General features: G+C 44.0%; 1 protein-coding gene across 2 annotated transcripts in view; it reads left to right on the forward strand.

The window, feature by feature from the left end:
* The window catches only part of ripor1 (RHO family interacting cell polarization regulator 1), a 109,545-nt gene that overhangs the window by 34,974 nt on the left and 60,010 nt on the right, over positions 1-14,561 (forward strand). The window contains exon 1 of one of the 2 annotated variants that reach the window (XM_007889513.2): positions 12,957-13,078. The exons of the other annotated variant lie outside the window; for it this stretch is intronic. Coding sequence (XP_007887704.2) covers positions 13,054-13,078 — 25 coding nt within the window. The 5' untranslated portion in view covers positions 12,957-13,053. Of the gene's footprint in view, positions 1-12,956; positions 13,079-14,561 lie in introns of those variants that run through there. 2 annotated transcript variants of the gene reach the window in all.

Genomic DNA, 14,561 nt, shown 5'->3' on the forward strand with positions numbered 1-14,561 from the left:
GGGAGGGTTTTGGGGAGGTAAGTGGAGGGTTTTGGGTTAGGGGGAGGGTTTTGGTGGGGAGTTGGGGTTGCACCACATCAAACAAGGTCATTGGGAAATTTATTGATTTGATTCTGAGTTTGATTCTAATGTATGTTGCAATCCAGGTCTTTCTAGGATGCATGCCTTTAGGCAAAGCAAATACTTGGTCCGCCATAGTGCTATACCTCCCCATTGCTGTCTCTTGTAGTTTCTTCAACCAAAAGATCAGCCAGCTTCTGCGCTGTGTAATACTCTGCTGCATGTGACAGGACAACAGTCAGCAAATGAAATCCCACTTCAGTTGAACATTATTCAGATTGAATTCCAGACTATGAATCGAAGCTCTGTGTGGAGGTCTAATCTTTTGCAGCTGCGTATTTAACACTTCCTCTTCAGATGAGTGGGGATAAATGGGCTTCATTTGCAGAGATTCAGTTATTTGGCGTTTCTGAAAGTGGCTGCAGTGCCTAGTTATTGAGACTAGATGTCTCTGGCTTGTATTGTGTCATCAAAGACTGATGCAGCTAAACATCTGACACATCTGGCAGTCTGTGAACAATCTGGAGAGCCATCACTGATTGCTTTTCCTTTTGATGATTTGGAATAGATCTTAAGATGACTGTACTGTTTGGACCTGTTTTTTTTGCATGCCTTTACCCAGGATGCTACGATTAGCATCCTGGATAAAGGCTTAAGCGCTCCAGGATGCTACCCCGCATGAAGGGCAGTATATAAATGGAAGTTGTTGTTGTTGGTGGTGATGATTAATGGTGCCGTCTGGGAGTGCAGCATCAGAATACAACTTGCTCAAAACTGTACCTTTCTTTTAAGGTACAGTTCTTTTAAGGGGAAAGCTGTTATGTACCAGTCGTTTGCTCTGTGGATGTGTCGATTTATGCGGATAGTCATTGCAGAGTTTCCACCTGCTTTTAGGATTTAGAACAGAGTAATTAATCACAATCCTTACATTGGATAACGTGCCTTTCACGTCGGGAGGATGTCTCAAAGCGCTTCACAGGATACAAAGTGGAGCGACTCTTTTTGTAGGCAAATACATGTTGAAAAGGTTAGCTCGGTTTGTTACGAGATACCACTTATACGTGCAAGGAGTGACAGTCAGTGGGTTTGTAGTCAAACAGAGCCATTGTTCGAGGTTATCATTTGGCAAGGAGTAGGTGTATAAAGGTTGTGGGTTAAACAATGTACCTTTTGTTACCGGTCCATGCATTCCAGTCAGGCCATTTTGATTGCTTTTGATAAGTGAACAGAATGCTCACTGTTTGCCAGCCTGAGCTGAGCCCAGCTGAGGGAAGCGGGTTAATTTGATAGTATCAAAATATTTAGCTGTTGTATAATTACAAATGGAGTAGCATTCCCTGTCTGCTGTCCCTGTAGTCCTTTGTGTTGCAGGTGGGTGGAACACACATTGCACACAGAAACTAACACCTCGTAACAGAAGTAACCTTTTCAACACTCATTTGCCTCAGCAAATGTAGTTTGGATGAGGCAAGGCCTGTTTTTAAAATCCGCTACCAAGGCATTGTCCTACATGAAGGACGTGATATAAATGCGAGTTGTTTGTATTAAATTAAAATAATAATCGTTGTGGTTGAGGTTACGCTTTTCACTTTGGGAGGACATCTCAAAGCACGTCACAGCATATCACTGTAATGTGTAGTGACTGTGAATTTTGTTGTTGTTGCCGTACACTTCCACAGGTACCAGACACCCCCCTTGTAGCTCCCTGAAGCAGACATTCCTGGTGTGGGCAGGTTAGTCAGCTACGGTGGTACATCACAGCTGAGCCTGATGTCACCTCATCCAATGTCCACTTACACATATCTCCCAGTTTGGGGCAGGGGGGATGGGGGGAGGTCTCTGGATAGCGATTAGAAGCAGAAACCCTCCTGGTTTGCTTTCCTCCCTTCATAACCGAATAGCACTGAAGTTTAATTACTGCGGCTTGGCTGAGGTCAGCAAACTTAGCACAGCTCTTGCCCCCTCCCCACCCCTGTAACCTTTGGGTCTCTATGGCCCAGTGTTGCAGTTAACAGACCCTTTACCCACTAGAATACAGAGGACTCTGTGTGTGTGCGCGTGTGTGTATATGTGTCTGTGTGTGTCTACACCAGCTAAAAGCACAACAAGCTGCTGTATGTAAATACTGTAAGAATTGGTTAAACAGTAAACTGGTGAAATGGTTTCAGTGTTAGTCTAACAGCCCTGGGCATCTCAGAGAACAGCGGTCAAATATTTCCTTGTTTGCTTGTGGCTGAAATAAAAGCTGATCCTCTCTGTGTCCTTCTTCTACTCCTGCAGAGGAACATGCTGCTCGGTGGTGACCTTATAATAATAATAATAATAATAATATGTTGTTGGAATATACAGTAGAACCCTCTTATGAGATGGTACTTGGGGAGGTCCATAAAATACAATTCGCCTTATAACGGGATGCGATTGAGAGTGGCCTGCAGATCCCAGGCTAAAGAAAAAAAGTCTGACTTCCATGTTTTCAACTTTGTTTGCAGAGCACACACATGTAAAATGGCAAGCTACGTGATTTTAGCTGGTCAGACTCCAGCAATAGCCCACAGACTGGGGTCCCCAAGCCTTGGCTCTTACCAACCTGCACCTAATACTTTCCGGAATTAGGTAAGCGGGATGTGTCCTTCCAGGGAGAGAGTGCGCAAATTCCATTCCAACAATCTTAGCTTTGGGATTTCAATGTATAGGTGGGATGCTGGATACTCTTAAGCATGGTGATAGGTCTCTGCATGTGTAGACACCCGGCTGACACCAAAAAATCTACGGCAGCTCTGCAGTGTGTGCAATAAAGTCCTGCATCCTCGCCTCACTGTAAAGATGGGCTGGGTTAGGAATGCAATTAGATTTTTCACACGTGGTTAGTTGTTTTTTCTCTCAAGACCAGAGAGAGTAAAAAATTTAAATTAGGAAACGTCAACGTCAACAGGTCTCTGTTGTTTGCTGCTTGTCTGAATTTCAGCTTAATCCAACCTGCTCACACTCGCTCACTTAGGAATGTCTGCTTTGGGGGGGTACAAGGGGGTGTCTGTTACCTGTGGAACTGTACGACAACAGCAACAAAATTCACAGTCTTAATAAACAGCCCTGGATAATTCATTCACTTCAACAGTTCTGAAGTTTACATTTGCTGTTTTCCTCTTTTTACTACTGCAATCTTTCTGTGGTAAATAGTACATCCTTATCTGGCCTGGGGAAGGATAAGAGGCTGAGCAGGGAAGTGCTTTGTTTTTTTAAAAAAATGACAGAACTAAAGCTGGTGAGGACACTCTGGTTGAAGGAAGTGCGGTGCAAAACATTTTGCTCCCTTTTAGTTTGTCAGTTCCACAAAGTTCTGTGTTTCGTGCGCGCTACCTCTATGCCAGAGTACAATGGGTGCAGACACCTCAGACAGGTTGGTTGTAACCGTGTCCTGCAACTCTCAAACAAAACCCCCCCTCACCTTCGTCACATTGGCACAGTGTAGCCCAGTACAGCTCACCAAGAGCCTGGTGCACTTCAGATCCAGCTGTGAGGTTCACTCCACAAATCACGGTTCTTCTACATGTGCTCACCCCAAAAGGAGATCTCACTGGATAAAAGACCCTTCGGTGCTATTTCTTTCAATGGCAGAAAATGAAGGGCCTTTTGAAACCGGTTTTGTATCAGTAATTGTTGCGTTCCTGATGTTCTCCCACTTTTAATTTGTTGTTTTTTATTCGACTAGTTTCTCTGTACGATCCTTTGCGTCGTATTCAAATCAAACAGCCGCTAAACCGAGCACTGAAATTTGCATTTACCCTTGTTTTCCCGGTTTGACTGTTGCTTTATTGTGCTGAAGACTGGTGTCCGCCCGAAATTACTTTATCAGCTACGGTGCTTGTCATTCGCTGCTGTCCCGAGCTGCGATGTGGTGTCCCCACGGCTCTGTTTATTGTAGATCACTTGGCATGTGCCCCGCAAGTCCCAGTAGTGATCAACCTTCTAATAATAATAATCCTTGCCTTTGATACAACGCCTTATTGCATCTTCGAGACATCTCAAAGCGCTTCACAAAATACACTGCAAAGTGAATTAACTGTATCGTGTGTGGGCTTTCCTCATCATAGTGCGATTCATTGACCGTGACCTAATGAATGGGGCAAGTTAGCAAATCATCTCTTTGCCCTATGCCGCTGAGCTAGCTCCGGGTTCCTTTGCGTCCAAGAGACTGCAAATGTTCAGCCTCCACAGTGAATAGAAGTATGGCATCTGCTTGCTCTCTGCTTGCCGAGGTTATTTTTAACCTGAGTCTTCAAAGAATGAGCATAAATAGCGCAGGGTAAGAGAACCGAATAAGGACTGTTTGTTACTGGCAGGAGCATCTTGACGTGACGCAGGAGGGCAGTCCATTTGTAAACGGAGAATTACAGCTTTAAACTGGCAGATGGTGTCTTGCAAACTGCTGTAACTTCTGCGTGGCCGGGTTTGGCACAAGAGCCATCCGCAGCGCTGCCTGTCACCGTGCCAGACTGTTTCAAACGTAATGGGTCTCTGTGGACAGGACTGGCGACAAGCTATAAACGGGATAAAGCGTTTTTTTTGGGGTGGGGGAGGAGGGGGTAGAGTAATTGAGGTCGAGAAGTTTGCAGGTCAAATGTGCCTTTGCAGGTAAACAAACTGTGTTCACAGAATGGCTGGGTGGGTTGTAAATCCAGCAGAGCGGGGACTTTTGGCTGGTTAACACTCTCGCGCTTGGAACCCAGCCAGATACTAATGTGGTCGCCCAGCGATGTTGATCGCGTTATAACACCCGAGTCTCCACCACTGGCTCTATCACTAGCCCATCGGATGCTGCAGCATTAATCTAGTGCTCTGTGCATTGTCCCCATCTTGTATTTAAGATCATCCTTTCACTGAGCTTCTGGTTTTATGCTGAAGAACTGCAGCATGATGTGCCCTTTGCACTCGCAGCTTCAAACATTTACTTTGTACAAATACGGTGCACGCAGCTAGCCGGGTCAGGCTCTCCGAGACGTCATCCTGACGTGAAAGACGCCGTCTAAATGTAAATTGTATTATATATATATGTATACACCAGCCAACACATAATGCAGACGGGCAAGCCATGTCACTACTGCAGGTAATATCTGAACAAAACCTGCCTCATGTTTCAAGAATTGCAGCGTGGACATGTGCTAGAAGGAGGGGAAGACTCTGAGTCTAATTTCTTCTCCACACACACACACACGCACGCGCACACCCTCCCAATCCTGATGTATAACGTTCTGGTAACTTTTCTTTAGGCTTCATTCAGGAATTCTAACCGAGTCTCTTGCCCTGGAACAGCAGGTGTGGCTGATACCTTGGTTAATGCCAACAGCAGATGACTGTCTAATTTTGCATTTTACAGTCTTCATTCTTGCCCCCCCCTCCCCACTCCATCTTGACTTGTGTTCTGACCTCTTTTTCTCTCATCCCCCCCAACCCCATCCCCACCCGCCCAACAGCATTGCCTGCCCTGATGGTTGGGTACAGTTGCATAGGGCTCAGTTGTACACTCACGACTAATCCCTCTAAAATTGGCCGCTGTGATCATTAATCATTATTGCCAGCCACAGGGAAGAATGCATTCAATTTCCATTTGGAAAATTGGTCAGAGTTAATGCTGTGGTTCGGCTTGGCTAATGGCTCCTTAAGTATATATTCTAATTGCCCACAAAGATGATGGATTCAAGTTATTCAAGTTTTCTTCCTATGGGTGGTGGGTGGGGGCTGGGAGGTGGTTTGCACGACTGGAACCTCAGTCGGTTTGTTTTCTTTAAAAAAAGCTTCCCTTCACCTCACACCGAAACCTGAGGCCAGGTTTTATGAAGGAGGAATGTTTACTTGAACCAGTGATGTGGACTTTTAATTATTTTACAAGCTGATTCAAGTGTGTCAGTTGACCTATAATTGACTTGCGCGGTTAAATTTACACGAGTTTTAATTTTGCTTAAATGCAATTTGAACGGGTTAATGGTAACGTAAGAATCATAATCCTCGCATTTGTGTTTGATATAGCATCTTATCACGTTGTCAGGACGTTTTGAAGCACTTCACAATATTTTGTAGGCGAACGCAGCAGCTTATTTGCGAACAGCAAAGTCCTCATAAACAGCCGTGAAGTGAATGACCAATTTTATCTGGTGGATTGCTTTACGTACGTACAGTACACACTGTATTCTGATTCACTTCTGTTCAGCAGTCCAGTTGCTCGGGTTTCTGGTATATTTTTGGCACAGAGGTCTAGTGGACAAAGCTGCTTTCTCTGCTAATCAGCCCTAAGCCCTGGGCGTAGACAATGTTAGCAAGAGGGATATTGGAGAAGTGTGATGTTTTTTGCCAGCAGTTCAGTGATTCTTATCTGCTGTGTCCAATGTCTGAAAACATTCTTAACAGATGAGTACAGAAGTACGTTTATTCAGTGTTTCTGATATCTTTGACTTGTGTTCGTATTACATTGGAGTCTTTAGATTTTTTTCCCCTCCTGCCCCAACAGAGCTTCAGTTCAAGCTTGAGTGATTGTTTCAGCGCTGATAGGGTTTTCCTGTGAATATAACCTGCAGCCTGATGGCAAGATCTGAAAAGATCCTTTCTTCTCTGTTCCTGGCTGCTTATTTACAAGTTCTACAGAATCACAGCGCAGGAACCTACGGCAGCACAGGTAGTGGTACCTGTGATCATGGCTTCATTAGTCCAGATATTCACCTATTGCTGCGATTTCATAATTAGAAACATTTCCCCTTCTGAGCTCTGTTGATGCAACCTCTCCAGAAACAATCCATGATTCACCATATTCTGTACAAATCATCCACCCTCTTTCAGTGCATTTTGCTAATGCAACCAGGACCTATTTCCTCCTGCCCACCCTCTGAGTAATTCTACAGAAGGACCTACCTGTTCTGCGTGAGAAGTGAGTGCATTGTGCACCAAGCCAGGCCTTTGCAGAGCAGAACGTTAATGAAGAGATGCGGGGGGGAGATAGCTGACCTTCCACTTACTTTGATAAGTAATCTGGTGTAATTGAGGATGAACAGTGTGATTCCAGAGGCTGGGAATACATTTTAGTGCTGTGTAAATGGACAGATGGATCAGCTTCTATTTGTTCATCTTTAAGCTAGCAAAAAAAGGACATAAATTAGAAAGTCGACGAATGATTCCCCCACCCCCCCACTCCGTTAGTATTTAATAACAGGATTATGTTGAATCCTCTCTTCTTACACTGATTGAATTCCCATTACGTAAGCACTTCATGCTCTTGCATTAAATCCCAGACACCCTGTGCTATTGCCCTCCTTATCGTATGAGACATGCGTCCACTGTAGGTCACTTTCAGCCTGTGTGAGTGTTTTGGACCAGAGCAGAACAAGTGTGAAGAGGATAAGAGCCAGAGGCTGTAAAACTAAAAGCTCTCTCTCTCTCTTTCATGGAGAAAGGCCAGTTGAATAATCTTATTTCACCTGAAGTGCCATCAGACCACACTTCCAAATGATTCCCTTAAACGTCAAATACAACAGCAACCTGCATTTATATTGGACCCTTCATGTAGAATAACATTTTGGAGCAACTTCACATTGGCAGGAAGGGACACCAAGTGGGGGGGCGTCGGGGGTGAGGGGTGAGGGGGGAAGGAGGTGTCAGTCTGTATCTGCCGTGTCGATTGGTTTCACTGCAGGTGGTGGCTCTGCTCTTGTTAGGTGAGATCATCTGCACAATATTTATACTGATGTATACAAGATTTATATCCGTGCACAAATTTGTGAGCCGTCCGAAAAGAATATATCTTGGGGGAGGTTCGTGTGCGATGAATCGGCGATGAAAACATCAGGAAAATGCATTACTCTGCACATGTTTTGTTCATTGTAAACATCAAAATAATTCTCTCTGTGCTCTTTTTACCCAACAAATATGTACAGAGAAGCCCTCTTCTTTATTGGTGGCTTGATAATCTAGATTATTTAAGGCTGGAGAGGCTATTGACAACCAGATGAGTTTGGAGACTTTTTGCAGGGTGTAGCAAGGCAGCCAAGACTGTGTTTGAGCATCATTGCTAAACAATTCTCGCTATTTGTTATGCATTCAAGATGATTTGCATCAACTGATTCTTATTTTTCCATTCAACGGATGTTCACAGTGTGGTAATTGTGGCTTTTATTGATGCTTCTCAATAAGGAAGGAACTGGTTTATCAGAAACTTATCATGTAAGATTACTTTCCTTCCTTCCCTGATGATGTCAACCTGAGGGGAAGAAAAGAGCATCCAGAATTTGGCAAATTCTTAAACACAACAGTAATTTTGAAGGTGGTTTTCTGTAAGTTCTTTTAAGAATTACAGAATATCAACTTCAAAGTTCAGGCTGAATTCAACAGTTTGACGGATCCTGGAGGCTCTATGATTTGAAATGAGAAGGGAGTTTCTACCATTGTCCTAGCCAACAAATCCCCCAAATAAACAGAATTGGTCATTCTCTTAATGGCGGTTTGTGGGACTTTCCTGCATGCAAATTGGCTGCCACATTCGCCTACAAATACCCAATCGCTGCGTTTTACACTATATCCTGTGCAGCGCTTTGAGAAGTTCTCCTGATGTGAAAGGCACTATGTCAAATGCCACATTTATTATTATTATTATAATACGCTAGTCATAATGCAGTCTCAATATGATCTGACATGTCCGAGCTAGGAAATATTCTGATATCAGAATGACTCTGCCCAGCTGCTGTTTAAACTGATTATAAACTTTCCTGGGTTTGGCTGTTGGTTGCGATGCTGAGCTAAAAAAATGCAGTGCTGTCTGAACTGCCTCACCTCCCTCAGATCCGAGCCATTCCCTTTCCCCTCAGATACAACAGTAATTCGCGCGTGTATTTTGCCCTTCAGCTAGGGTGACCGTCTCAAAGCAGTTTACGACTGGACGACTAAGGGGGATAAGTGAGCTGGGCATAAGGACAGGGAGTTTGAGGGTGTTGACCAGTGATTCAGTTATCGGTACAGATTTCAGTCTCGATCTGAAACCTAAGTCTGACCCGTTCTCGAATACATTGGCTCCAGTGAAACACGTTGCCTTTATTAATTGCTGTCGGAAAATCAGTCAACAACTGTCTGAACTCCCAGAGGAGTTTGTGATTTCTTTCACTGGCAAAAGAACACAAGCAGAGCACAGTGAGGAATACAATTTGCAAAAACAAAAGGGTGCGTTAGGCTTGCCGGCTTCCTGCATTCAATAAATCTGACACAATGTGAAGTGGCTGAAGAGCAGCTAATGAAGAGAGGAAAGGTTGAGAATTTCCCCCCCCACCCCCTGGCCCCCCACACCCCGGTTTCCATGGAGTAAACAAGCTGTGTTGGTAAATTATCTCGCTGTCAAGAATATTTTACACTTGAGTTTACAATAATAATCCTTGCATTTGATAGAGCGCCTTATCACGTCGTTGAGATGTTGCAAAGTGCTTCACAGACTGTACAGTACAGTGAATTGACTATATTTTGTGGGCGAAATGGGATAATGAGATTTCAGTGCAAGGCTGAGAGCAAATTGGTTCACTATCACATATGCGTAAGGCTGAGTAAAAAAAAATTAGCATTTTTTCACCTAGCAATCTCGCGTTACAGTAATTTGATTTACATTGGACTTTTGCAGGTGACTTTATCAGAGTAAGTACCTGGCAATATTTTGTCATGCTTTTGGAGGATGCTCAGTAATTGTTTTGCCTGTTTTGGGCAGCACTGCCCAGAGTTCATCCTCTGTTCAGCTGAATAGCAGCCCAGTCGATGTGAGCTGATATGAAATTACTCAGTTGAGAGCTCGAGTCACTATTTAATAGGCTTGGCTCGCTCCCCTACTGAACATGATGTCGTGCTTTTTGTATGACTCAACCGGTGGAAATTTCTTTTAAATCACAGCAAGCTTGTGGATTCGTAATTTAATAGAAGGAATGTTTCGATGCATGAGGCATTACATCAAATGCAAGGATTAATAATAATAATTCTGGCATTTGATATAGCGCCTTATGTTGTTGAGACGTCTCAAAGTGCTTCACAGAATATATTGTGAAATGAATTGACTGTGTATTTGTGGGCAAAACGTGGCAGCCAATTGCACACAGCGGTGTCCCACAAACAGTCGTGGATTGAGTGACTTTTTTTGAGGGATTATTACCCCCGGAAAGCGATCCGCCAATCGACTAACAACCGGGTTTATTTATTTATTGTTACTTTGCTTTTCTCTAATCCGAACACTGTTGAAAACTTCCAATTGCTCACATAGGAAGGCTCTGTCTGGGATTTGCTGTAAGGAGGCACCAAATTCCTCTCCCTATAGTGCAGAGACCATTACACTAGATGCAAGATGTCCGCTTGCACTCCTTGTTGGCAGGTTGGAGAGGAACAATTGGTTAATGGTGGAGGAACGGGCCTTTCAGCTACAGTGTGGAGAGACCCAAAAGAAAGTCAAAATGACATAAATAACGACTGTATTTTAATTTGCATACGTTGAAACCCAGACCACTTCCTAATTCCGATATGTTCCAGTACATTATACACTAAATGAAATCTGTAAAACCAGCATTGATCCCTCTTGATCTTCCTCTTTCTTTTTCTTACTTGCTTTCTCATTCTTCCTGTCCTCCCCCCTCATTTCAAAGTGTTCAAATTGTAGGTAGGTGCCCAGAAGCCTCTTCACTTATCACTTATTGGTGTGCTGCTAAATGTTCCCAATGAATGAATGGTCTTATCTGATGTGATGTGAATGGAATGCATGTGCTACAGTTACCAGGACTGATGTCTTCATTGATTCACTATCTAAAGTTTAAAAGCTAACCCCTACGCCCTCCCTCCCAGTGAGTGCCCTGCTCTCTATCAAGTGTTGTTGTGGGTAGATATTTTCCTCCCTTTCCTCCTTCTCTCCCTTCCCCAACCCCCCAAACACACACACACTATCCCCTACTCTTGATCAAAGGTTTAAAAAAAAATCCTATATGCTATAATTTTTCTGAGCAGATCTTGCTTGAGGAATGAATGGGTTTCTCTCCCCACCCCCCCATCATTACTGCCTGTTCTCCCATACACGAAAAGAGCAGAATAACTTGCATTGTTTAAATAATGCTAAAATGTTGAACTTTCGTGGTGTACATGGCGTTGGAGGCGGGAAAAATAGCTAATAATGTGATTTGTTGGTGACCTCCTGGGGGTGTGAGTAATACAGAAACCAGCAGATTAGGTAATAATGGTTATTTTCAGAACTGTATTGAATAAGCCAGGAAACAGCAATGACTACATTTAGACAATAGTTTGTGGAAATCTGCCTTACAGAGGAAATGCTGCAAATTAGGCTCTACTTGGAATTTTCTCCTACTTTGGCTGTGTGTGTGTGTGTCTGAGAGTTATCTATCTTAGGATTTTGACTTCAGTCGATGACTTCACCCTCAATGGAAATTGCCTGCAGTCGCTGTTTTCTGCCCTACGTGGCCTTGGGATTGCCAGGGGAGGGGTGGAGAGGTAACTGAAGGTGCAATTGAAGAAGTAGATTTTTAAAACCAGTCCCAATGGTTCAGTGAAAGGGGAAGGAATAAAAAGAATAGTTGCTGGGTCGAAATAATCATCCTTATTTTTGATTTGGCGCCTTTCATATCAAAGTGCGACTCAGGATTTATTGTGGAGCATAATGTAATTTGTAGGCAATTTTGCACCCAGCAATGTCCTGCAAAGCCATGAAATGAACAACCAATTCATCTGGAGGATTGTTGGCCAGGACACCAGGAGAAAATCCCTTTGTTTTTCACATAATCTTCTAACGTCTACCTGAATAGGCGTGTGGGATCTTTGTTAATGTATCATCCGGAGGATGGTGCTTCCACAAATACAGCACCCCCCACCCCCCACCCGAGGGTTGCATTGGAGTGTGCGTCTAGACTATACAAGTTCAAAGTTGGGTTTGAACCCACCGTTCGAGGGTTTTAACTCTGAAGCAAGAGTATTACCAACTGAGCCAGGCTGACACTTATTGAAGTGCTCTGGGACACTAACCCGCGTGAAGGGCGCTATATAAATGTAAGTTGTTGTTATTGGAACTAGTCGAGAGCTATGCTGTGCTTCACTAAGGCTAGCTGGCTGGTCAGGGGGTGCCCAGGCCTCCTGTACAGTAATCCAGGCAGTTCTGATTGCAGTCAAGTGTGTAATGCGCTCTTTAGATGTTCAGTCAGCGATGCAGAGTCTGTCTCGTTGCGGCGCAGTTCACCCACTATCCTGTATCTTTAAGTTTCTTTCTATTAGGTGGCCTGTATTGTTAGTACATGTCTGCAGTTAATGTTCGACCGTTAAATGGTTGGGAATTCCACAGACCACACCCAGCAAAGCCCTTGAACTGATTACTCATGCGAGTTGTTCGCATTTTTCTTGTGGAGTGAAATAGTTGTCGTTGAATCAAATGAGCCAGATATTCTAAATGTAATGTCATACCCCATTCATCTAAACAGGTCAATGTAATTCCACATTCCTGACTGACTGAGATCATTGAGCTGTAACTACGGGTGTTTATGCTTCCAAAGGTATTTGAAGTTCCACTAACTGTGTGTGTACACAAAAAGCACAGTCACCACACTTGACACGATATCCTGTGAATTGCTTTAAGAAATCCTCTTGATATGAAAGGCCCTATACCAAATGCAAGATTATTTATAAGTCAACTGCAGACTTTTTAAAAATAATAATAATAATCCTTGCATGTGACATAGCACTTGATCACGTCTTCAAGACGTCTCAAAGTGCTTCACCGTGTATACTGTAAGTGGATTGACTGTGTATTTTGTGGGTTAAATGTAACTGCAGATACAGTAACAGTACACAGGAGGCACACTTGGACTGTACAGTAAAAGAAAGGAGTTCCGGGGGGGTGGGGAGAGGAATCTGGATGGATTTACTGTGATACAACAGACATCAGTTAACCTTCTGCCAGGCCTCAAGCTTCCTGCTGCATAGCGTGATGAAGGAAAAATGGAGAAATTAAAGCCAAGAGCGGGTAAACTGTTTCATTTCCTCTCCCTTGTGTATCTCGATGGGTCAGTCTGTGGCTGCTGCACTGATAGTACAGTAGATGTGTTTCAGAAGCTGTCATTCATTCTCCAATCCTCTAAGCTCTACAGCTCTTGAAAGATGTGGCCATCAGCTTCAATAACTTGCATTTACATAGTGCGGTTTGCATCTCAAATAATATCGCAAAGTGCTTAATGGTGGGTGTCGTGGACACTGAGCAAGGAGAGTTGGTGTTTGAGACGTTTGGAAGCGGGGAGACAGGTAATTGGGTTAATGGTGGTTATGGAAGATTTCTATTGACCGGAGCATTGTGCTCAAGATGACTTGCACTGTGTGGGGGGAGGGGAAAGTGGAGAGAACCGGTATGGGGAGAAGGGGAAGAGAGAGAGAGAACCTGGACTTCACGTGGGATGGGGGAGGGGAAGAACCCGGACTGTGAGAGGCAGAGGGGGAATCTGGGCTGTGGAGTCCTGGGTATGTTATGGGTTATGAAGGGAGGAGCCGGGGAGGCCAGTGAGGAAAGAGAGAGTTGGCTTTTATTGTATTCCCCAACTCTATGAGTAATTGTACAAGTTCACAATATGGGAGGTCCCGAGAAATAAGACATTATATTTTTGTTTTCCTTCCTTGCCACGACCATACTTGGTTTGGAGAGGAAACCAGCAAAGCTGCATTTCGCTAGAAGCTTTCAGCCTCTCTGCCCCCACACTCTGGATCTCCATCCCATAGTCCCTTCGCCTCACTTCCTTGCCTCCTTCAAGGCCTGTCTCAAGACCCTCCTCTTCAATCGTGCCTTCGGTCGCCCTCCCACCTCTCTGCCAACCCTCACCCCTACCCCACTCCTCCCCCATGCTCGGGTCCTAACCCCTGACTATCCAGCGCCTTGGAACGTCCTCCCGACGTGAAAGGTGCTCCATAAATGTAATTTTTGTTGTTGTTGATAAGATGCCATCTCTCTCTCTCGCTGTCCCTCACTCTCTCTGCTTTGGAAGTAAACTCTGTAGAGGTCCGTAGAGTGGCACATTTGGACCAGCAGAGTCTCTCTCACAAACTGTGAGGTGAATAATCAGTTAAATGGAGGATTGTTGGTCAGAGCTCTCTTTCAAATAGCGCTGCAGGGTCTTTAATGTCTATCTGAAGGTGGTTCCTTGGTTTAATGTCTCATCTCAACTGCAACAAGGTGCCTGAAGCCCCCTTCCCACATTTCAACACAGGAACCTAAAGTATGAGCTCAAGACCTGAGGTTAGGTTTGTATCCATAACCTTCTGACCCAAATTGCAGCTAAATTTAGCCACAGTGAGTAGTTTACTCAGCGGAGAGTTTAATCTGAGTCACTGGCTTTCTGCAATGTTGTGCAGTTGCTATGGGATTTGAATACAATTAATTAAAAACCAAAAATAGATGCAATTAGTAAACTCTCGAGTGCCTTACGTTATCCTATAGCGACCGTGAGTAACACACATTCCAA

This window comes from Callorhinchus milii, unplaced genomic scaffold (genome assembly GCF_018977255.1).
Source record: "Callorhinchus milii isolate IMCB2004 unplaced genomic scaffold, IMCB_Cmil_1.0 Scaffold14, whole genome shotgun sequence".
Lineage (NCBI taxonomy): Eukaryota > Metazoa > Chordata > Chondrichthyes > Chimaeriformes > Callorhinchidae > Callorhinchus > Callorhinchus milii.